At 36.7% G+C, this 26,259-nt stretch overlaps 1 protein-coding gene across 11 annotated transcripts in view; it reads right to left on the bottom strand.

Annotated features, from left to right (window-relative positions):
• Positions 1-26,259, bottom strand: part of ELOVL7 (ELOVL fatty acid elongase 7) — an 87,015-nt gene that overhangs the window by 4,277 nt on the left and 56,479 nt on the right. For 6 of the 11 annotated variants that reach the window (XM_054252238.2, XM_054252239.2, XM_054252240.2 and 3 more), the window contains 6 exons: positions 25,620-25,711; positions 14,624-14,814; positions 10,250-10,330; positions 9,003-9,059; positions 6,692-6,797; positions 1,413-1,549 (listed from right to left, as the gene is read on the bottom strand). In XM_054252238.2, coding sequence (XP_054108213.1) covers positions 1,413-1,549; positions 6,692-6,797; positions 9,003-9,059; positions 10,250-10,330; positions 14,624-14,814; positions 25,620-25,683 — 636 coding nt within the window. In that variant the 5' untranslated portion in view covers positions 25,684-25,711. The remainder of the gene's footprint in view (positions 1-1,412; positions 1,550-6,691; positions 6,798-9,002; positions 9,060-10,249; positions 10,331-14,623; positions 14,815-25,619; positions 25,712-26,259) is intronic. The other 5 variants (XM_078365470.1, XM_054252241.2, XM_054252242.2 and 2 more) reach the window with 1 other exon arrangement.

Raw genomic sequence — 26,259 nt, 5'->3', positions numbered from 1 at the left:
AATATTTTTTAAAGAAGCAATAGTGAGTAATTTTCATGATTTTATAGTATTTCAAAGTATGAATTAAAATAGTCTATTTTATGATTTCCTTATGGTTGGTCATTGAGTTTGCTGCCAATTTCAGATATAACAGATAACTCTGCAAGGAAATACTCTGATTTTCATTTTGGATCCTTACACATTAAAATATCAATCTCTCGCCTGGGAGAACACATTATATGAATGTACCAAATTTCATTTAGCAAGTTCTGTAATTGAAATCTGTAACAGGATTTTAATAAAAAATTAATCTTCAACACACTATCTAAGCCAAATTCATATTTTCCCATTGGTGTTACTGGCAGACTATGACAACAATTTTTATAGACTGCACATGTGGAAATACAAGGATGGCAGAATTCTCCTTTTAACAGATGCCAATAAAATTTAAAGCAAATCATCATCTCAAACCCATAATTATTCTCCAAAAAAATTAAGTACCATATATTTTGAGAATTAATGCTTAGAATGTATTATTAGGTCTAAACTGAGTGCCTCTGCTCTTTCAAACACTGCTTATATAAGGGCAGTATTCAGATTTATGTAATACATATATGTTGGTCTAACCCTCTACATTTTTAATTCTCACAATGCTTTTTATTGATTAAAGGAAAGATGGACTTATAAATGCTAGGACTTGAAAGGTAAGCACACAGGAAGGCTCGTTGTTCCCTCAAAGCTGCATTCCTTCAAGGTCATTTAGATCTAATGGAATTTTTAATTTAGTGTTATACCTATTAAGGGTCTTACAACTTTAAAATTATTTTGATCACAAATGTATTTATTTTTGTACAAATGCATAAAATAGTATAAAGATGGCATAAAAAATATACATGCCGGTTTAACTGTCTGAGTCTCCTGGTTACTAAATATGCTTTGCTTTCAACAAAGTTTCTAACAAAGTTCAGCTAACATATTAAGAACAATGATGGTATATCATATAGGGGCCAGACACTCGACTCCTATTGTTTTGTTAACTTTGTTCTTTTTCTTTTTTGAGATGGAGTCTCACTGTGTTGCCCAGGCTAGAGTCCAAGGCGTGATCTCAGCTCATTGCAACCTCTACCTCCCAGGCTCAAGCAATTCTCCCACCTCAGCCTCCCAAGTAGCTGGGATTACAGGTGCCTGCCACCACGCCCAGCTAATTTTTGGATTTTTAGTAGAGATGGGGTTTCACCATGTTGGCCAAGCTGGTCTCGAACTCCTGACCTTAACTGATGTGCCCGTCTCAGCCTCCCAAAGTGCTGGGATTACAGGCATGAGCCACTGTGGCTGACCAACTTTGTTCTTTATTTAACTAGTATCCTATTCACAGTAAAAACAAGTGACTCTAGTTGTTTCATATCTGGTTTTAAAGAAAATTAATTACTCACAAGTTGTAATGATGTCAAATATTTTTTCCACCACAAATACTTCTGGTAGGCGGGTCCCAGAGCACAGAGTCCGTAGTAGGAATACATGACTACATGTACAGCTGTATTCAGAAAGGCATGGAATGTTCCCAAACCACCTGGAAAATAAAATTATTGTAACATGGGGCCACTGTTCCTTAAAAATGAACCACATTTTTGTCTTAAGTTAGATTTCTGTATAATTATCTTAAATTTAGGAAAAAAAATATATAAAATGTAAATCCTGTTAAACAACTATCAAATTAGAGGGGGCTGAATAGCATATTTAGTAAAACAGAAGATACAATTCTGAGAAAGTAAATTAGCATGTCTTTATTTTGTCATATCTTAGCATAAGGTGGTCTTAGGATTTGAGTTTACTTAAACTTAGTTACCTTTTAAATATAATATATTGCTAAATAATAGTAATAACATTCATATTTTAGTGAGGGTTAACATATAGAAAGTACACAAAGTACATTAATCTTAACTTGATGATTTTTCATGTATGTACACACCCATGTAACCACCAAGATCAAGATATAGAATATTTCCAATACCACTTAAGATTCCCATGTGCTTCTTCCACGAATATACCCCTCCAAAGGTAACCTTTACTCTAACTTATCACCAACTATTAATTTTGTCTGCTATTAAACTTCACATAAATGGAATTACACAGGATGTACTCTTTAGTACCTGGTACACATATTGGTAGTTTGTCTTTTTACTACTTTGTAGTATTACACCATATAAATGCATCATTAGTTACCCATTCTCCTATTGACAGACATGTGGGTTGCTTCCAATTTGGTCTATTCTGAATAAAGCTGCTAAGAATATTTTTGTACATGTGACTGTGTGGAATCAAATTAACTTTTCCTACTCTCAATAATCTTCATTAAATAATTGTGGCAGTAAAATCACTGGCTTTCATTAGCAAACTGCTATATTTACTTTAATGAATTATTGTTTTCCCAAAGTAAGTATCTATTAATTGTTCAACCATCTTTACTTACTGCTTCCAATTGATTATGCCTTCCTATCTTGGTTTTCCTCTTCTAATTTTGTCACATTTCCTACTGATCGCCTTCAATTAAGAATAGAAGCCAAGAACATGTGGGAATGTAAGAAAAGATCATTTCAATTTTCTTTAGCTGGACCAGCAATAAAGCAGAAGGGGTAACAGGTGTTTAACTGATAGTGTGGCAGGGGGAACACTGTCCCCTAGGGTCCCTTTCCTAAGAAGAACAATCTGGAAAAATACGTGTTCTTTATGTATAGCCTGAGTCAGCTTAGTAATGCTGACCTGGAATTTACATTTTTCTCTAAAACATTCTATTTTCTTAATTCCAGTATTCTTTAATTCTGGAAATAAAGCAAAATCTCATCACATTAGATTATGGTAGAAGAACTGAATTCATAAACACTATGTATTACAGAAAGTTTAAAGCAAAATACAAATTCATCGCTTCTAATATAATCTTATAAGGAAAAAATCTAATAAAATTGTTACACAGGAGAAATTATTTAAAAATAATTATTCATAATTGTAGCAATTCTAGATATGTCTAGATACTAGCACTGCTGAAGTACTCTGTTAAAATAACTTGTTTTAAATAATTACTTTTAAGTTGTTAACTATTCTTCCAAAGCCTCATTTATGCTATACTGTTCTACATAAACTTTCTCCTTCTGACTAGAGTAAACCAAATTTTAGCTAATCCCTCAATTACCATAAATTTCAAGTCAGAAGGAACGAAATTAATGAAGCTTATTAACAACTTTCCAGCTTGTATTATTTACACTTGGATTGGTCTTCGTTCCCAAAGGAAATTTGAATAAACAAATGACTGTGATGTAAGAACACCTTTTCTAAGTTAATTTAAAAATAGAATAGTTCGGCCACGCGCGATTGTAATCTCAGCACTTTGGGAGGCCCAGGCAGGCAGAACACCTGAGGTTAGGAGTTCGAGACCAGCCTGCCCAACATGGCAAAACATCGTACCTACTAAAAATACAAAAAATAAGCTGGGCATGGTGGTGGGCGCCTGTAGTCCCAGTTACTCGGGAGGCTGAGGCAGGAGAATCACTTGAACCCAGGAGGCAGAGGTTGCAGTGAACCAAGATTATGCCACTGCACTCCAGCCTGAGTGACAAGAGCAAAACGTCTCAAAAAAAAAAAAAATAGAATAGTTGTCTACTTCTGATAGTTTAGGAGTCAAGCTGCTTAAAAGGAGGATAAGCCAAATACCTCTCAAATTCATTTGTGTTTCATAATAATATTCACATAGAAAATATATTTCACCTTTGATATGGAACTAAGTCAGAGCTTTTCTAACTAAGATGCCCCTCCTATTATTTAATAGAGGAGTGTCTATTTTCTATCTGGACACTTTCACCATTAGATATCCTAAAATGAGAATCTTATACACAGGGATTTAACAAAGCACTAGTGCAGCCAAGAGTGTTTCGTAAGGTTTACTGATCAAAATAAGCTGTCAAATAAAAGTAACATGTTTACTTTCTCTAGTTATAATTATTTTTTGACAAGCCATTTTAATAAGTTTATTTACAAAACAACTATATTTTAATTAGTAATGCTTTTTGTATCTTCTTTGGAAGGCTTTCTAACAAAATATTTTCTAAGCCTGTGCTCTTCTTTATGATAATGGGTCTGTAAACATCTGAGAATGAATTACAATTAGTACCACCACATTTTACTCCTTTGGAAAAAACAAAGGAATCACCTGGGTAATTATTACTGTTCTCCATATCTCTGGAAAAAGATATATGCACAATTAATATAAAAACCTACCACAGAAATATTTTCATCCTATTCAAAAGAAAAGCTGGATTGCTATTACCCCATTGAGGAGTTCAACAGAAAAACAGGAAATTAAATACTAGATAGAGATCAGCTATACTCAAGTTTTTGCAAAGAATAGTTTAGAATGGACAGTTTCATTCTAGGAATGGAAGTCAGTGCCAAACCACATTTCTGGAAACAGCTTTTGTTGTTGCGCTTGTCACTGACAGATATCATGTCTGCTGAACAAGTGTTTACTAGAATTCCACATGTAAGACTGAGTAGAAGTACCAATGCATGGAACATATGAAGGAGAAGAAAATTATCATCTACTATTTTCATTTTGTAAAGAAGAAGGATTAAGGTGTGGACAAGAAACCCACTGTAAAGTGACTGATGTCCATAAACATAGTAGTACCACTTAAAAATTGAGGTATGTCGCTTGGACCTGAAAGGCAGAGCCAAGATCGCACCATTGCACTTCAGCCTGAACAACAACAAGAGCGAAACTCTGTCTCAAAAAAAAAAAAAAAAAAAAAAAAATGATGTATGTCATATTTAAATTCTCATTATTAAAAGCACTGCTTGCTTTTGAAATGAAAACTACACTATCAATGGACTCAAACATGGAAGTTAGCAAAATTCTCAATTCATTAAATAAAATTTATTTCTCCCATTATTGAACTATCAAGATATTCAATATACAAAAATTAGAAAATATAGAAAAAGGGAGGGAAATAAAGAAGGAGGAAAAAAAACCCCTTTTTGTTTCACTATCTCTAAATCACCACTGCTTATACTTTGGGACACTGCCTTTTGATTTTTTTCTATTCACATTTATTTTTCAGTGTGTATTCTGGCCTCATGCAAGAAACCAGAAGAAATAAATTATAAGGATATGAAAGCACCTTTTCTAGCATACTTTAAAAATAGAATAGTCATCTATTTCTGATAATTTAGGAGTCAAACTGCTTAACAAAGAAGATGAACTTTGTTAAGTCCCTGTGTATAAGATCCTCATTTTAGGACATTTAATAACTCTCAATATCATTTTTGTTTCACAGTTATACATACACAAGTAATAATAACCACTCCATTAGTGAGTGTTTAGGTATCTTCCAATTTTTCACAAACACCAATAAGTCTCAATGTATATCACTACAGAAAGAATGGAAAGGGGTAATATGCATAGAATAAGAAACAGAAACAGAGAAAGTAAGGATAAGTAAAATAATGGAGATTAAATAATACAGTTACCATTGATTTGAGAAGTGAACACCACTGGGACTATCTTGTTTTAATGTAACTTAAATGTTTTTCCTACAGACCTTATGAGAAAAAGCAGCTACATTTACTTAAAAACATCCCTCAATAATAAATGCCAATTTTGAGCAAGGAGGTACTTTACATCCTGGAAAATCCGATGCCCATAAGCCATGGTAGGGACAGCTGTTTAGTCATAATATGCAGCCCCTGTGGCTCCTCTGGGTTCTGGCATCCCCTTCCAGACACTGGCTTTTCCATGTCCTCTCATGCTCTGAGACATGTAGATTTTTGTCCTCCATGCTTAGAGAGACTAGAACTCAAATAAGAGTTCCTCAATTGTGGTTCCTCCTTTCTTTTAGTCTAGCGGAGTCAGAAAGGCCAGTAGAGGCAAACTATTCATAGAAATGTTATGAGCTATGGGCCTATTTGAAGACTTCTAAAATTTAAGAAACTGGAATAAATAAATTTCCCAACCAAATTTTCCTAAGGTAAGAATATATCCCCTTGGGGATATCACTTATTTAAAACTGCATAATAGGATAAAATTACTTCTGGTTTCTCCAGTTCTAGATGTTCAGAAGCCTAAAATGAAAAGGAAACAAACAACCTGTTTTCCAAGTGTTCAATTTAAACTATTTTGGACCTTAGAAACAGTATCAACACATCCTTTAACATGGTAGGATGCTTTAGGAATTTGGGGTAACCACAATTTGACACATCTTTAAAGAGGTTTTAGGGGTTAGAGTATGTGTCAGCTATTACAAATTTGAAAGCAAATAAGACACGAAATTTGTGATAAGCATTCTAACTTCCTTGGAACATACAGGAAATTGTTCTCTAACTATACTCCTGTAAAGCCAAAGCTTTTACCATTTTATTTATTATTTATTTAAAGATATTTAATAAACCTTTTTGGGAAAAAAGTAAAATACAAACAAAACAACTAAAGAATATGTGTAGAAGACTGTGGCCAGAAGTTATGCATATCTAAAGAGTGGGGGAAACCCAATTATTTTAAGAGTCTTATGTTTAGTTTTCAAGTAATAATTCATGAAAAAAGTATAAACAAAGTGACTTTTTGGTTTTTTGAGTTTCTTATAAATCGCATTTCAGAAAAATATTTTTGTTTATAGCATACAGAAATGTTATTGTTTATAACACATGATCCCAACCTTCCCTTGCCTACCTGCAGCAAATTTGACTCCAAACCACCAGGTCCATGGCATGATGGTATGATGAAATACATGAAGGAAAGTCACTTGGCTATTTTTCTTGCGCAGAACAAAAAAGATCTGAAATAATTTAAAGAATATCAAGTTCATATAAAATCATGTGATAGTGTATTGAGTATTACAAAAATATTAGCAAAGTGCAAAGTATTTTATAGTTTTATCTAAAAGCATTGCCTTATAGAATGCTGATAGAAGCAGCTAATTCCCCAAGGGGTAGCTCAAAAGCTAATTATTATGAAGAAATGTAGGTACCATGCTTACACATGGCAGAACCAATAAAAAGGTGAAATGAAACTTTATGTAGATTAAAAAATCAAAGATATAAAGTAAGAAATATGGCCAAAAGTTACCTAAGTAAATTTTATTGGTAAAAAAAAAAAAAATCCCAGTGGATTTTGAAGTATATGGGAAAGTAGAAGACAGGACTGAAATATTCCACATTGTGCTCTGGATAAAGAATTAGGCAAACGAAGAGGACTCGCAACAAATCAAAAGTTAGCAAATTAATATTAAAAAGGGAGAAAAAGTTGAAAAGCTAATTTGAGAATATGATGAAAAAGAAAGCAAAACTGCATAGAAAAAAACTGAGAAGGGGAAGGAAGGTAACACTCAGAGTGAACATATCCTGTGGTTTGTAAAAACCCTATAAACAAAATGGTAGAATCTGGGGGAGGGGGAAATGTTTAAAAAACATTACAAAGTGAAATTCAGAATATAAGTGTTAAGGCTTTTAAATAGAAGACTAAACAGAATAGCAAAAGAAAAGGATTAAGAGGAGTATTTGAGAAATGTAGTTTAGGGAAGGACATAGAAGCAGCACAGTTTCCTTATGGAAGCTGGAACTGAGAACATGCAAAGCAGAAACAATGAAGCTAAAATGCATTTGCCTATGCACAGGGAAGATGGCTGAGTGGTACAACAGAAAAAGCCATATACTATCAATCTGAGTTCTAGTCCCAGTCAGTAGCAGCAGTCCTCTGGGTAAGTCATTTAACTTCTTGGCTTCAATTCCTCAGAGTGAAGGTTCTGGACTAATGTTTCTCAACCATGGCTGCATATTACAATATCCAAGAAGATTTTTAAAAATAGGTATGCTTGGTCTCTCTTCCAGAACATTTGGCACCAAATCCCTGGAGGTAGGGCCTTTCTTTGTCATCATTGTTTTCCCTAATGCAATTAATTCTATTGCACAATTCGGGCTGAGAACCACTAGAACACAGGTTCGCAAAATGTGGTCCCTGGACCAATAGCATGAACATCATCTGAGAACTTGTTAGAAATGCAAATTTTGAGCTCCATATAAGACCCTAGTGAATCAGAAACTCTGGGGGTGGGGATCTAGACATCTGTGTTTTAACAAGTCTTCCAAATGATTCTAAACACATGTTAAAGCTTGAGAACCACTGTATTTTATGTTCAGACAAGCCCTTTCCAATTCTAACGTTATGTGATTAGTCATTTGAAAAGGTGAAGCATATTGAGATTCCCTCTAAGAAATATCATGGTATGCATTCCAAAGAAAACACACTTTCCAGTCTCAGAGCCAAAACTAGCTGCAAATAACCAATATACACTTGCTGCAAAGATATAACAAATATTCAGCTTTCCTAAGCTACAATGGAAACAAAGGCTCATGGCTTTCTCCTCCAAATCACAGACCCTAATCCTTGACACTTGCTTGTTCCAGGACCAGTCAACCAAGTTTAGAGTTGATCCTCACCGGGATCTGAAGTAGGAAGAGATAGTGCCCAGTAAGCACAGACTTCAGAAAAGCAGCTGAATTATTGATACCCCAGGAGTAATTCAACATTCTAGTGTAAGTTTATGAATTTTTAAGCACTTACTCTCCTAAAGGAATATAGATGACTGTGCTTTGGGATGAAAAAAACAGAACAAACAACAAAGGTAAGATGATTTTTGCTTTTTACTTCCTGAACTTGATTCATAAAACGACTGTCATCCATCTATGTAAAGATGCAGTTTTGTAGTATGCAACATAGTTACATGCTTATCTTAATCAAGTGATAGCTATATAACAGAAACCTTTTAGAGTTTGCAAAATACTGAAAAAATAAAGTTATTTTATCTATTCTCTAAAGTTACTGATAATAAAAGATTAAAAAAGATAACAGTAGGTCTACCTGAAAAGGAGAAATAAAAAGTTATCAGACAAGTGAAACTACAGCAGTTTATTGCTTTCACTGAAAGATCAAACATTTTTTTGAAAGATCAAACATTTACCAAATGTGGTGGCCATATACTCACTGTATCTAATAGCTCAATAAATTTGGAGAAGTAATAAAGCCAGCAGGTACGTGCCATCTGCAGAAGCACAAATAAATATAAATTAATTTTATTTATTTTTTATATGGAAGAAAAGCTTATTTTTTTAAATTTTGGTAAAATATGCATAACATAAAATCTGTCATGTTAACCATTTTTTAGTGCACAGTTAAGTGGCATTAAGTACCTTCACATTGTTGTTCAACCATTTGCCACCATCCATCCATAGAACTTTTTCATCTTGCAAAATTGAATCTATACCTATTTAACTACATCCCATTCCTCCTCGCCCCTAACTCTAGCTACAATTCTACTTTCTGTGTCTATAAATTTGACTACCCTAGGTACCTCATATAAGCCAAATCATGCAGTATTTGTCCTTTTGTGACCAAATTATTTCACTTAGCATAGTGTTCTCAGCGTTCATCCCTTTTGTAGCATGAGTTAGAATTCCCTTCCTTTTAAAGGCTGAATCAAATTCCATTCTATGATTATGCCACATTTTGTTTATCCATTTATCTTTTTTTTTGAGACAGAGTCTCACTCTGTCACCCAGCCTGGAGTGCAATGGCGTGATCTTGGCTCACTGTAACCTCCACCTCCTGGGTTCAAGCGATTCTTCTGCCTCAGCTTCCTGAGTAGCTGGGACTACAGACACATGCCACCACGCCCAGCTAATTTTTATATTTTTGTAGAGATGGGGTTTCACTGTGTTGCCCGGGCTGGTCTTGAACTCCAGAGCTCAATCCACTGACCTCGGCCTCCCAAAGTGATAGGATTACAAGCATAAGCTACCATGCCTGGCCTCGTTTATCTGTCCATCTATCCATGGACATTTGGGTTGCTTGTACCTTTTGGCTATTATGAATAATGCTGCTGTCAACATGGCTGTACAAATATCTCTTCAAGTCTCTGTTTTTGATTCTTTTAGGTATAAACCCAGAAGTGGAATTGATCTTATGGTAATTTTATTTTTAATTTTTGAGAAACCAGATGTGAAATTATTCTTAAATCCAAGAAATTCAAAAAGAAAACACCAATTTTCATTTTACAGAAAATTATACATGGGACTTTCTCTCATTCTTGTAATTTTTAGCTTTTTTCCCCCACAACACACAATCTGATAATTGAGTCATTTGCTTATTCTAAGTTTACATTCAATGCTACAAACAGTTGACAAAATTTTAACATTGATTTTGAATTTGAAGATTTTCCAAAGAGAAACTTACCCTCAAAGCTGTGGGTGACTGTGAATAGTCAACAATTTCACATTGAAATGAATAACCTGTACCCCAGCCAGACATCACAAACTGCAAGAGAGCACATGCATATTAAGAAAGGAAAGCATTTTCCCAATAGCCCGAACAAAGGTAGTTTTGACAGTAGCTCTTCATTACATTTTCAGCTGAGTCAGTAGTCAGTGCAGAGGAAAAGGTAGCTGGAACAAATACAAAATATGAACATTCTTGATGGCAAGAATTTTCAAAATTACAAGCCCATATATTATTTATATAAACTGTGTTCTCACTAAAATGCTCATCTCTTGGGATGATTATTCCAATATGGTGAAGAATAAAATACTTGGAGAGGTGTTTTGCTTATGCAGCAAATATTGGTAGGTGATTTATCTTAGGTTCAGCTGTATGTGTAGGAGTGAATGTGTTTGTGTACTCTTAGAGGAATACCTGGATCTGAATCAGTCTTTTCTAGCAATTTCCAGTCTTTCTACTTAGTCAATAAGTAAACATGGAAACCAGAATGCCTTAATGTACTCATGAGAGAGCTGCGACAACTGGGATTTTCCCATCATTGACTGGTGAGTATAATGTGGACTGGTAGTCCACGGCTCAGATATTATTGATAGTTTTACTGTGGATCCACAAGACAAGTAAGAGGAAAACACTCTTGTTAACAATAAAAGTGCAATCTGGCAGGCCTTAATGCCAACACACCCACAAACTGATCCAAGGCTGGTGGTGAGAAGAAAGAACCTATTGTTGATAAATCTGAACTGTAATTCAAAGATTATGCTGACATTCTTTCAGTCTGACGGTGGGAAGGGCTTCTTTTAAAACAGTATCTGAAAAGGAAAAGCCAAGGCTCTAATTTTAAATTAACACATATATGAAATGGTATGCTTAATTTTGGGTACTGACAATATGATCAGTATTTCTTTTCTCTGACTTCTTCTACTCATACATGCCAAATCCTCCCTAGAAGATCTTCTCTCTCAGTATAATGGTTATATCCTTTTCTGCCATTGAACCACATTTTAAATTTCTAGTTTTAATTACTATAAAAGGTAAAATTGCAACTTTATAATAAATTACATTCTAGAAACAAAAGTTTATATGGCATTGTCAGAATAATATTCTGATGGTGCAAAGAGAACAATTATTAGATATGATGGTATTATAAAGTACATCATTCTTTTCTGAGACTAACCCCTAGCTTGACTTATAATTTAATCACACTGTTAACTTAGTAAGTTATAAAATCTTGAAAATTAAGACTCCAAAAATCACGACATGTATTTTGTGAACAAGAAAAATATCTTTCAAAAACAAATCAATAGATTTTCCCAAAGGAATAAGGGCACATGACATAGAAATGGCTAATTCTGTTTTACAATATCCTGCTGTCAGTGAGTGTCCTCATATTCTCTTGTGCTCAGACTCACTTTGACTAATGTAATGCTCTATGGCCAGGAGCTATTTACTGGAAATGTAATGAATAATACCCCAAACAAGCACTGTGTTGAATGAAAGTTGTGTGATTGGCCTTCTGTTGGGTCTTAAGTGATCTCTGATGGTGTCTGACTGATGCCAAGTAACTAGCACTTTCAAACAATTACTATACAATAAGGCATCTGAGTTACTTGAGTCTGATGTGCCTCCCTTTCACTTTCTTCAGATTTGGCCTAATATCACCAGTGGAGGTGTTTGCTTTGTAAACCAAATGAAATCATATTCCATACAATAAACCATATGTTCAGATGTGCCATCAACAGATGGATGGCATGCTGTGTGGCTGTCAAAAGCCTTTGTGTAATAAGAGTAGAACATTTAAGAGCATTCTAACAGCCTGTGGAACTTTATATATATATATGTCTATACCCCAGACTAGTAATAAGAAAAATTAGTCCAGGCCCAGTGGGTCACACCCGTAATTCCAGCACTTTGGGAGGCTGAGGGAAGCGGATCACTACAGCCTAGGAGTTTGAAACCAGTCTGGGCAACATGGCAAAATGCAATCTCTACAAAAAATTTAAAAACTAGCCAGACATGGTGGCACATGTCTGTAGTCCCAGCTACTTGGGAGGCTAAAGTGGGAGGATCATTTGAGCCTGGGAAGTCAAGGCTGTAGTGAGCTAAGATTGTGCCACTGCACTACAGCTTGGCTGACAGAGAGAGACCCTTTTGGAAAGAGAGAGAGACAGAGAAAAAGAGAGTGAATGAAATAAAAGAAAGAGAGAGGGGGGAGGGAGGGAGGAAGGGGAAGAGAGAGAGAAAGAAAAAGAGAAAGAGAGATAGAAGGGAGAAAGAAAGACAGGACAGAAGGAAAGAAGGAAGGAAGGAGAATTCTAAAAGAAGGGAGGAAGAGAGGGAAAGGGAAGAAGGAAGAATTCAAAGAAAGAAAGGAAGAAAGAGCAAAAGAAAAGGAGAATTCTAAGAAAGAAGGAAGGGAGGGAGGGAAAGGAAAAGAAAGAAGGAAGAAAAGAAAGACAAAGAAAAAAAGAATGAAAGAAAGAGAAAGAGAGAAAGAAAAGAAAAAGAATTTCCTGAATTCAAAAATTAATAATTTATATTTGGCAGGTAATTGCTGAAACTGACCCATAAGTAACTCAAGTATTAGCAGTAAATGAGAGTCAGAAAGTCTCAAATTCAGATATTTTAAAACCTTCTTTTACACTGTATTTGATCAAGTAGGAATCAAAGCTGACTGCTGATTCTTTTGAAGTCCAAGAAATATATTTGGGGACATTATAATCAATGACAAATCAGACACAGACCCTAAGAATTTGAGAACAAGAAGGGATCTGAGAGACTAGTTGGTTCAATTCTGTCTTTATAAAATGAGAGAACTGAGGCCCAGAAAGATGAAGTAACTTGCTAAAAATCAGGCAGCCAGTCAGTGGCAGGACTAGAACTAACTAGTCTCTAATCTCCTGACTTTCAAATATGTTCTTATCCCTTACTACAACATGCTGTCCCATAAGACCATGCTAGGACCCTGTGTCTTTTTTGCTACCATCTCTATCACTCTTTCCCCCTCAGTTGCTCATACTCCTGAAGGGACAGTAAGAGTAGCCTGTGAGTTAATTTTGAAAATAAAATAGGAGAAATGGAAAGCAGCAGAGTGAATCCCAACTATAGAGAGGTCTGTGAAAAATAAGGCTGGAGTAGATTTTTTATTTTACTTTTTTAAGACAGGGTCTTGCTCCATCAGTAGACATGATCATGGCTCACTGCAGCTTTGACCTCCCAGGCACAAGTAATCCTCTCACCTCAGTCTCCCAAGTTGCTGGGACCATGGGTGTGTACTGCCACACCAGGCTATTTTTTTTTTTTTTTTTTTAAGAGACGAGGTCTCCCTGTGTTGTTGAGGCTGGTCTCAAACTCCTGGGCTTAAGCGATCCTCTTACTTCAGCCTCCCAAAGTGCTGAGATTACAGGTGTAAGCCACCACACCTGGTCAGCCAGAGTAGATTTAAAGTGATCAAATATGGTGGATCTATAACAAGAGTCAGGTCAGAAAAATGCATGTGGAGAGACTATAGTATCAGAAGACGTCAGTGGGGCCATATTGGGCCCTTGTGAGCCCTACTTATGACTAAGCACAAGCTATGCTATAGAGGAAGTTAATAAAAAAGGATGATGAAGCCAGCCAGAGTTGGAAAAGAAGCAAGGAATCTCAGAAAAGAACATACATGGGGGTGGCTGAGGCATGTTAATAGTACAGGGGAAGAGAGAGAATTCGTGAATATGTTTTAGGGTCCTGGAAGAGCCCCGTCTCTTTTATTGACAATTAAGGAACAGTAATGAATTAAAGAGTTAATGGGAAAAAAAATTAAGGAACAGGTTCCCTCACCTACTGCTTTACTAAGTCTATGGTCTCTGTCCCCACAAAGCCCAGCTAAACCAACCAAAACAGTCTACCATCCTATAGTTCATCAGAGTATCCAGAAACCAAAGGTTTCTACCATGATGATGACAACTCATTATTGAGTCAAGATGAACTCTGATGTCAGACAGACCCAGGTTCAAATATCAGCCCTCCACTTACCAGCATCACTACTTTAGTTATGAGTTTTCTCAAAACTAAAATTTATGGATTCCCTTCAATCATCCATAAAGGCAACTATGTACCAATCCATGGACTAGATGTTAATTTTTCTCATTGTCTGTGAGTTAGATTATATTGAGATCCTCAAATGAGTTTATTATTTGGTCTATACCTAACACTGTTTTGGCAAATACCTGCTCTAATGAGATCAGTTTCTAAATTCCTAAAGTTGCAAAGGTTACCCTTTAACAGAAAACACAGTGACACATAGAAAGACTCAGGTAAAATTCTCCCATTAGGAATACTGAAGACACTTGCCTCATAACACATATATACAGAAAACAGCACTATGAAAAAATTGTACGTTATCATCACTTTCTTGAGTTCAAAGGGCTTGCGATTTTCCATGAGCTTTGGTCCCAGAGAAGTGACAAAATAGACATACAGTCCTAGGAGGATGGTTTGCGGCAGAGGTGAGGACATGAGGAGCCAATCTTCAACTCTTGGATCTAAGACAAAAACAATATGTGAGCACACACCTGCTTAGTCAAAGGATAACTAACAGCAATGAACATTTCTTTAATTGAGCACCCAGATCAAGCCATTGACTGTGAGCTATTTGGGCAATGATCACTAGTATCTTTAGAGAGATGAAAAAGAAATCAACAAGAATAAGGAAGTATCCTGCAGCTAGAAACAGTGGGGCTCTCAATACCCCTAGGCCTCAACAGGCTAGGGGAAGTAGTAGTGACCAGAACCCAAAAGGAGAGAGTGACTTGGAGAAGCCCTCCTGGAGAGGAGCTGTGTTATGTACTGATTTCCTACATGATGGGATTAGTGCCCTTATAAAAGTTACCCTAGGGAGCTCTCCTGTTCTCTTTCCCCATGTAAGGATACAATGAGAAGATGGCAGTCTGCAGCCTGGAAGAGGGTCCTCACCAGAACCTGACAGTGCTGGCAACCTGATCTCAGACTTCCACCCTCAGAACTCTGAGAAATAAATTTCTATTGCTTATAAACTATCCAGTCCATGATAATTCCTTAGAGCATCCTGAGTGCACTACAACAAGTTCTGACTGCCATGTAAGGGATGTGGCCAGCCCAAGACAATTCTGTATGTATGGGGCCAGAGGAATAGATACCCCAACTCCACTCTCCTCTCCCTCTCCACTGGCTGAACCTAAGCAGAAAGCAGAGGGCAGGGGAGCAAGCCCAAGGATAGTCTTCATGGGTCGTTCTCCAGGGCCCAGCACAGGGTACCAAGGCTATCTGAAAGAGAGAACACCGAGCAACATCCCACCATGTGTCTATAGCTACTATTAATATCTTAGAGTTTTTCCATCCACATATTCTTTTATTTATTAAAAAAAGTTTATGTTTGCTGCTTCTTTTTTCCTTCCTCAGCAATTCTGGTACACTTCCACATATATGGTATCACAGAATCACAGAATAGAAAGGGAGCTGAGCATCCTCTAAGTAGCCCAAGTATGGGCTTTTGGAGTCTGACATGTAGGCTAAGCACTGTGATATTCTGAGCAAAAAAAATGCACTGCTCTCACATTTGCAAACAAAAATTTACCTGCTTACTGCCAGCTGCAGGCCAGCAGAGATGGATAAATAAAAAAATTACAACTCAGGACAAAATGTGCTTAAGTCTATAATTGCTAGTAGTTCAAGTGTAATTTTACTAAATGTCCTCATGAAGCCAGAGCATTATGAAGGAAAGTAAGTATGGATAAGTTTCCAGAAGGATCTGACTCAAAATTATGCCATGACTAACCTCAGGATGCTAACTACTGTCACTTTATCAATTGGAAAAGAAGAGTAGCAGCTCTTGCTTATTTAAGCTGGTAATGATGTGCCGAGTACTGACAAATTCTGAATACCCTGCAAGTGTGACCTTCCACTCAAAATTTCCTCAGTAGGACTCTACGACTGATAACTCACTTGGCCCTAATTTTAGCACTAGAATGCTTACATTTGACCGTCACTGTGCATGGCTGATTATTCTGCATTCAAATAAGCCTCCCTCAGAAACACTGACAGATGCCTCTGTCTCAATAAATAAATAAATAAATAAATAAATCTACAGAGTCAAGAGTCGGCACCAGACTGGACCCCAGGACATTTAAGAATTTAATATATGATTAAGGAAGCCATATAAACAAACAAGCAGAGAAGGAAGAGATCTTCAACAAATGTCGATAGGAAAACTGACTACTTGGGAGAAAAACGAGTTTGTTTCTTATCTTATATCCTATACAAGCATGTTCCAAACTATGCATGGAAGCAAGCTATTTAAAGACTTTCTACAAAGAGTGGCGGAGTACTAGAATGCTGGGTTAAACAAACAGGTTGCATTACTGCAGGATTTCTTAATGCTTCATGTTCACCATAAATTGCCAAGATGGGAATGGTAGTATGACACATTCTCTAAACTTATTTGGCCACAAAACATTAACTTTTTTGTAGAATGTTATTTAACATCTTATGAAACTAATGTTCTGTGGAACACAGTTTGGGAAATATAGCCATTCACTAAAATAAATTTACTAATTAAATGACTGAAGATTAGGTAGTCAGACATACAAAGCAGCAGCTAGTACCAATCCTACTGAAACTACTCCAAAAAATTGAGGAAGAGAGATTCCTCCCTAATTCATTCTATGAAACTAGTATCATCCTGACACCAAAATCTGGCAAAGACACAACAATAACAACAAAAAGAAAACTACAGGCCGATATGCCTCATGAACATATATGCAAAAAATCCTCAAAATACTAGCCAGCTGAATCCAGCAGCACATCAAAAAGTTAATTCACAAGGAACATTTGCTATGGGTCTGTATGTCACAAAGGAAGTCTCCATAAATAAAAGTTGCCATAGAACCAGGGACCAAGGGAAAAAATTAAAACTGATCAAACTTTGATAGATTTCTTCTATAAGTGGGTAGTGCAAACCTTAAATACATGAACATCATTGTATTAGTCCATTCTCGAACTGCTATGAAGAAATACCCAGACTGTGTAAATTATAAAGGAAAGAGGTTTAATTGACTCAACACAGTTCTGCATGGCTGGGAAACTTACATGTAACATCAGGAAACTTACAATCACAGCAGAAGGCACCTCTTCACGAAGTGGTTGGAGAGAAAATGAGTGCCAGCAAGGGAAATGTCAGACACTTAAAAAAACCATCAGATCTTGTGAGAAACAATCACGAGAAAAGCATGGGGAAATTGTCCCCATGATTCAATTACCTCCCACCAGGTCCCTCACATAATATGTGGAGATTACGGGAACCACAATTCAAGATGAAATTTGGGTGGGTCAAACCATATCATTCTGCCCGTGGCCCCTCCCAAATCTCATGTCCTCACATTTCAAAACACGATCATTGCCTTCCCAACAGTCCCCCAGTCTTAACACATTCCAGCATTAACTCAAAAGTCCAAGTCCAAAGTCTCATCTGAGACAAGGCAAGTCCCTTATGCCTATGAGCCTGTAAAATCAAAAGCAAATTAGTTATTTCTTATATACAATGGGCGTACAGACACTGCATAAATACACCTATTCCAAATGGCGGAAATTGTCCAAAACAAAGGAGCTACTGGCCTCATGCAAGTCCAAAATCCAATAGGCTAGTCAATAATTCTAAATGTTCCAAAATGATCTCCTTTCACTCCACATTTCACATCTAGGTCATACTGATGCAAGAAGTAGGCTCCCACGGCCTTGGGCAGCTCTGCCCCTGCTATTTTCACTGGCCAGAACTGATTGTGGTTTCTCCAGGTGTACAGTGCAACCTGCCAGTGGATCTACCATTCTGGGGTCTGGAAGATGGTGGCCCTCTTCTCACAACTCCACTAGGCAGTGCCCCAATGGGGACTCTGTATTTTCCTTCCACAGTGCCCTAGCAGAGGTTCACCATGAGGGTTCCACCCCTTGCAGCGAACTTCTGCCTTGACATCTAGGAGTTTCCATACATCCTCTGAATACTCAATTCTTGACTTCTGAGCACCCACAGGCTCAACACCATGTGGAAGTGCCACAGCTTGAGGCTTGCCCACTCTGAAGCCATGTAGTTTGGCCCCTTTTAGCCATTCCTGGAGCAGCTGGGGTGTAGGACGTCAAGTCCCTAGGCTGCACACAGCAGGGAGGGCCCTGGGCCCAGCCCAAAAAACTATTTTTTCTTCATAGGCCTCCAGGTCTGGGATGGGTGGGACTGCCACCAAGGTCTCTGACATACCCTGGAGACATTTTCCCCATTGTCTTGGTGATTAACATTCAGCTCCTGTTACTTATGCAAATTTCTGCAGCAGGCTTGAATTTCTCCCCAGAAAACTGGATTTTCTTTTCTATTGCATCATCAAGCTGCAAATTTTCCAAACTTTTATGCTCCTTCCTCTTTAATGCTTTGCCACTTAGAAATTCTTCTGCCAGATACCCTATATCATCTCTCTCAAGTTCAAAGTTTCACAGATTTCTAGGGCAGGGGCAAAATGCTGCCAGTCTCTTCCTTAAAGCATAGTAAGAATCACCTTTATTCCCAAAAAGTTCCTCATCTCTATCTGAGACCACCTCAGCCTGAAATTCATTGCCCATATCACTATCAGCATTTTGGCCAAAGCTATTCAACAAGTCTCTAGGAAGTTTCAAACTTTTCCACATTTTCCTGTCTTCTTCTGACCCCTCCAAACTGTTCCAACCTCTGCCTTTAGCCCATTTCAAAGTCAATTCCATATTTTGGGTATCCTTATAGTAGTGCCCCATTCTCTGCGATATCAATTTACTGTATTAGTCCATTCTCACACTGCTATGAAGAATAATTTACAAAGGAAGGTAATTTATAAAGGGAAGAGGCTTAATTTGGCTGGGGAGGTTTAAATTTGGTTGGGAGGCCTCAGGAAACTTACAATCATGGTGGAAGGCACCTCTTCACAGGGCAGCAGGAGAGAGAATGAGTGCCAGCAGGGGAAATGCCAGATGCTTAAAAAACCATCAGATCTCATGAGAACTCACTCATAATCACAAGAACAGCATGGGGGAACTGCCCCCATGATTCAATTACCTACCACGGGGTCTCTCCCATGACACGGAAGGACTATGGGAACTACAATTCAAGATGAGATTCATATTACTATCTAGTTTTTATTGCTAATAAAATAAAAAACTAATGAAAACAATGCTGGCCAGGCACATGGCTCACACTTGTATTCCCAGCAGTTTGGAAGGCCAAGGTGGGCGGGTCACTTGAGGTCAGGAGTTCGAGACCAGCCTGGCCACCATGGTGAAACCCCATCTCTACTAAAAATACAAAAATTAGTCGAGTGTGGTGGCATGTGCCTATAATCTCAGGTACTTGGGAGACTGAGGCATGAGAATAGCTTGAACCCAAGAGGTGGAGGTTGCGGTGGGCCAGAGATCATGCCATTGCACTCCAGCCTGTACAACAGAGTAAGACCCTGTCTCAGAAAAAAAGAAAAGAAAAGAAAACAATACCAAAAGGTCTCCGGAAGGTTGTTACATTACCAGCTTTGCATGGTAAGAGTTTAATAGACTTCTGCTTTTAGTTTTGCTTTATAAACAATTTCAAATGATTCTATTATTAATAGTCATCATACATATGGTTAGAAACTAGCTTAACTGTCAGTAAAAGAATTGCCGAATTTGAGATATATTTTATTTTATTCTTTCATTGACTTAGGAGGGGGTAAAATCAAATGACATCACTTCTCTGTTCTTCCTCTGGTAGCAGTAGAAAGGAAACAAGCCAGGAAAAGCATGCTGGGCTGGCTCAGGAAGCAGAAGGAAATAATTTTAAAATAAATAATGTTTCCTGTAATTTAATATTTTCAGCACACACCTTAAGTCCTGTACATGACTTTCAAGTTCTACAGATAAAAAATAATTATGGGAAAACTGGTTCATTTAATTGGATGTTATTTTCAAAGCAAATAATAAAATACCAAGCTTTAGAAATTATATTTCAGCAAAACTCTGGAGTCAGACAATCTGCATTCTGATCCTGGTTCTCCCATTGGCTCACTATGTCACCTTGGACAATTGACTCAGTTTCTCTGTATTTAGTTTCCTCATCTGCAAATTGGGCTTAAGGCATGTATTTCATAGAGGATTGAGTTATCATATGCAAAGAGCCTAAGTGCTTGACAAGCTTGATACTGTTATTATAGAAGATCTTAATTCTGTTAGCAGAGCCAAATTGCCTCTACAGTATTTAAAGGTCAAATTGCAGAAAACAACCTTGGTCTAATTGAATCAGAATCCCAGGACGTGGTTTCTATGCATCCACTTTTTTAAATGAAAAAAGGACCTAACATTTCTCAAAAGAAGACTTACAAATTGACAACAGATAGATGAAAATAATGCTCAACATCACTAATCATCAGGAAAATGCAAACTAAAAAAACAAAGAGATAGTACCTTACACCTGTAAGAATGTCTGTTATCAAAAAGACAAAAGATAACAAGTGCTGACAAGGACATGGAGGAAAGAGAACCCTTGTACAATGTTGGTAGGACTGTAAATTACTACAGCTACAAGGAAAACCACATGAAGGTTCTATAAAAAACTAAAAATAGAATTACCATATAATCCAGCATCCCACTAGTAGATATATATCCAAAGGAAATGAAATCAGCATATTGAAGGGGTATCTGCACTCTCATGTTCACTGCAGCATTATTCACAATAGCCACGATGTAGAATCAACCTAAGTGTCCAACAATGTGTGAATGGATAAAGAAAATGTGGTATCTGTCAATCTAAAGTTATACCTTTCTCAGTTACAGACCTGTAGATATACAGATAGAAATAATCAATTGGCTATTATTCAGACTTAAAAAAGAAAATCCTATCATTTGTGACAATATGGATGAACTTAGAAGACATTATGCTAAGCAAACTAAACCAGGCACAGAAAGACAAGACATGTTATCACTTATACAGGAGTCTAAAATAATCTAAAATAATCACATTTATATAAGCAGAATAGAATGGTGTTTACCAGAGGCCAAGGGACTAGGGGAATAGGGAGATGTTGATCAAAGGGTACAAAGTTTAAGTTCAACAGGAGAAATATCTTTTTGAGATTTATTGCACAGCATGATAGCTAGAGCTAATAATAATGTATATTTCAAAATTGTAAAAAATTAATTTCAAATGTTCTCACCATAAAAAGATAAGTATTTGAAGTGACGGATATGCTCACTAGATTAATCATTTTAAATTGGATACATATATCACAACATCACTTTGTACTCCATAAATATACATAATTGTAATTTGTCAACAGCCAACAATTTGTTAAAGCTGCTAAGGTGACCCTGATTAACTGTCACAGTTAGGAGCTAGGGGTCTGGTGTGAGACCAAGCTTCCTCCCCTGTATTTAGGGCAACAGCACCCCTCACTGGGTACTCTTCAATAGTCTTTTATATGGTTTCACTGCCTCTTGATCAAATCTGCTATATTGATCTCCATGCAATTGTCAAATTCATTTTCTAAAAATCAAGCTATCCTTAAATTCTTCCTCTGCTTAAATTAGCTCTCCCTTACTGAGCAAATAAAATTGCTTACATTAGCTCTTCCTTACTGAGCAAATAAAATGCAAACTCGTTAGGATGACACCCATGACTCTGGCCATTGTTCACTTTTCTGGCCTTCTCTCACAGCAACAGTTATACCTTTCTGAATAGAGAGTCCACTTCCATGTAAGGTAGTGGGCATGTTACAGAGAGTATCAATGCACCTGCTAGGTGACAGTTAAAGTTAATTCTGACTCCATCCATGATCCTATTTGGGATAGTGAATAGGAACTGGTGGATATCAGGGGATCTGTTCTTCCAAACAGCTTCAAAACTGTTTCAAAAACCGTACCCAAATCTACTTGATTCCTAAGTTCAAATAATGAGAGTTCAGGTAGAAAGGCACACCTCTATCTGAAAAGCAATGAAGTATTAGTACTGAAATTAACACTGAATTTATGCCTTCAGAAAAGGATGATCTCTAAAGAAACCTGAATGTTCCCTATATCATTAAATAAGTTGAAAAAGTTAGTTTTAGGCATGAGATACTCTGTCTTCCCCAGAAACAAGACTAATGGGGTGGGGGATGTTTCATGTACATTCTTTTTGGCATGAGATTTGGTTTAAGTGTCGTGAGTAAGAGCCAGGATAGAAGCAGAGGATGGAAGGCAGGCTTGACAGTCTTTACTCCAATAATTACCAAAGTTCTGATTTATCACTAGCTTAATAATTCTTTTCTAAGAGTGTCCCAGAGAGAGAGCAAAGGGAAGGTGGAATGCCGCATACATAGACTATTAATGAGCTTTTCCATCAACTACTTGTAAAAAAGTGTTCTCTTCTTAAGTAGCATGTACTGGCTCAAACAGTACACCTTTAAGATTCCAAGTACCAATAAAATGAAGAAGCTGGAAGGAAAAGCAAACGTGTATCTTAAGTGCTTTTTGAAGTACTAAAGGTTCAGAATGGCAGCAATCTTACTCATACTCCATCTTCTTGCAAAAAACGATCATGACTAAGTTTGAAAAGTCATCATTTCTAATCAAATACAAGGAAAGTTGTATTTTTAAACATTTACAACTTTTTCATTTCTCCATAATCCCAAATGCTACCATAGCATTATTTCAAAATCTCACATTTCACATCTAAGAATCCTAATAAATCCTCTTATTGCTAAGTATTAACTAAACCATTTTTTATTCTGTAGCTGTGGAATTTTTCCATATGAAATAACTATGGATAACCACCACTTCTCTAGCAATCAGAACCAATGAATATCAGTAAGTTTCCTTAGGCTACTCAGGATTAGGGCTAGAGCCAAGAATACACTTGAAATTCTTGGCCCTTGATCATAAGTTCAGACATTTCTAGGGTGAGCAAAGTAAAACTGGACTAAGATGGCCACAAATGATTCCTAATGGCTCTCAGAAATCAATACTACACTAAATAGAAGGAAAAAAATTTCCTGTTACACCTCACAGGGTTTTCATAAAGCTGTATATCTCAAAACAAAATATTTTAATCCTTTTAGACCATGGCTGGGAAAAAAATAAGAAAAAAAATTTTTAAGTGATATGCTATATGAAGAGTATTTTCAGATGAAATCTATTATCTGTAACAACCAGAACCACTATTTATGTTGGGATACTTCCGAAATAGCAGAGCACTTTCATGTATGGTATCTGGTAGCTGGTAGATGCTATTCTCACTTATGTTTTGCTAATAAGGAAACAAAAACTCACAGCTCATAAATAATGTGTGTAAGGTCACCTAGCTGGGCTACATAAATGTCAAACCTTAAATCTAGGTCTTCTCACTCCACATCCCTATACCCTCTTCTCTCCCCTCCCAAATCTTCAAATACGCATAACTTCAAATACACGTATTCTTTGCCTTCTTCCTGCCTCTCTTCCCTCATCTTCCCTGCACCATTTGCAATGCTGTTTCCACGCCTCTCTCCACTCCACATCTGATCTAATTTTACTCAGGAATTTCAATGTAGGTATACCTAATAAAAATTAAGGAGTTGATCCATGGATAAAAGTGGAAGTAGAATTCCAAATAAGTTCATATTAAAGCATTTTTAACTTCTAGGACTACATAGCTATTTATCATTGTCTACATCTATTCGGCTCTTCAGTTAGGTTATTGATTCTCTTGGATTCTAGGAGTCTCCTGGATTCTTGTATTTGGGACAAGAATTGGACAGCAAGTGACATCAAGAATTGGACAGCAAGAGATCTGCTCTTCCAAATAACTCTACTTCAAAAACTGCACCCAAATCTTGGTTCCTAAGTTCAAATAGTGAGAGTTCAGGTAGCAAGGCACACCTCTCTTTGAAAAGCAATGAAAATATTAGTATTTAAATTAATACTGACTTTATGAGAACTACTGTAAACCTTCAGAAAAGGATGACCCCTAAGGAAACTAGAATGTTCCCCGTATCATTATGTAAACTGAAAAAAGAAAAAAAAAAACAAAGAGGAAAAGATAGACATAGTCACTATGTTTTCCCTACCACAGTGAAGCTTCTCTATGAGATGCAAAGAGCCTTGGCATTACTCAAAGGAAAAACTGTAGGGAACATTTTTAGTGAAATAAATTTGGTCTTTAGCAGTTTTGGTCTTTGCAATTGAGAAAACTGCAAACCATGAAACAGTGGATCTTTGCTGAAATCATTGTAAATCTGAATATAATTTCAACTGCTGTAGGTGCCAAGAGGTGATGCATTTCCTTTCTGAATTTGGTAGACTTGTAATTTCTTGTTCATGGGTAAGAACCAATATAAAGTAGCGATGGTGGTGAGTATGTATAGCTCAGTATCTCAAAAATAACTCAAATGTTAAATGCCAGAATACTACAACTAATAATCAGAACACATAGGTTCTAGTCTTTTATGCCATCAACTATCCATGACATTGAGGTCACATTTTTTCAACTGTAAAATGAGGCATTAGCTTCAATGATATCTAAGATCCATCTCAGCTCTAAGATGCTCTGATTGTCTGTTTTTGAAATTTTACATTTGTTCTGCTTTTAAAAGTTTAAAAAATGGTTATAAAAGCAATGCATGTTTGTTGTGATTTAAAAATAGTAGACAAATATAGGTAAGTGAAAATTACCAATGATCCTACTACCCAGAGATAACTGCTAAACCCCATGAAAGAAATGTATGGGGTATTTTATAACCTGCTTTCATTTAACATATTTTAAACTTCTTGCTATGGCACTAAATGGTCTTCTAAAACATTGACTTTTAAAATAAGTGGGCAAGGACACAAGGCAGGCATATCAGAATCACTCGGGGGTGTCCTAGCCAGTCATTCCCTGGTTTTTCTGTTCCCTGTTCTCTCTGATAGGTGCCTGGGGGCTGCAACTCTTTCATTCAAGGATCATGATGGACAGAGCCACTGTTGGCAGTAACTAGAATTTCCCTCAGGAGCACCAGGGAAGAATGAAGCCGAGGAGCACTGTCCCTCCAAAATCACTTTTAATGGCTACTAAATTGGAACAGGCCATCATTTATTGATCAGTTCCCTTCACTGGATATTTAGGCTATTTTCATCACTGTAAACATTGTAATGAATATCTGTATAGCTCCATCTTTGTATATATTTGTAAAGAAACCCGCATATTTCCTCTTGGTTAACTAGTAATAAGGGACTGTTAAGTTGCAAAGTCTCTCATTCTATTCCAATGAAATCCTATTAAATACTATAATCTGACATAAAAAGGAAGGATGAACCTCAATTAGGAAATGTGGTTACTTACCAGCATCTTTGATCCAATTATCATAAAGACGCACAGTCCTCGATGTAAGATCACTGAAAGCCATTTTCCACAGGACTTTCTTTTAATGGGTTCTTCAGTAAAATAAAATAGAAATGAGTTATGTTCTATAAATGTAAATAAAGTCAAGCTTATAGTAATACAATACTTAAAATGCTAAAAATTTAATATGAATAGCTGGCAAAACAACAAGCTTCTACTAAGGGCAAATGCATTAGTAAATTACTTTAAAACCTGATGCAGTTGCAAACATTTTAGATTTTCCATTCTTCTAGAGACATCACTAATTTCACTGAAAAAGATGAACATTCTATGTGTAAGGTTCAAAAACAGTAAATGACTCTAAGAACTTTCCTAGGAGCAGCTCCCTTTTGTGGTGACAACATTGATCATAAATGGACTGTACTTGAAGTGGCAAAGCTAAAGCAGAAACCCAGGAGAAGAAAGTCAAGAGATACAGAAACTTTCAGAGAAGGTAAACTGAACCTAGACCTAGAGCTCATCTTTAGGCCTCATAAAGTCATCTATATGCAAATTTTTATAATTTAAGTAGAATAGAGACAAAAAGAGGGAAAGAAAGGTCTGTAAGAGCCAAGGAAAAGCTGCTTAGTTTATCTAGACA

The sequence above is a fragment of the Callithrix jacchus genome, chromosome 2 (assembly GCF_049354715.1).
Source record: "Callithrix jacchus isolate 240 chromosome 2, calJac240_pri, whole genome shotgun sequence".
Classification (NCBI taxonomy): domain Eukaryota; kingdom Metazoa; phylum Chordata; class Mammalia; order Primates; family Cebidae; genus Callithrix; species Callithrix jacchus.
Note: the sequence above shows the minus strand (reverse complement) of the source record. Positions and strands in the feature narration are given on the sequence as shown.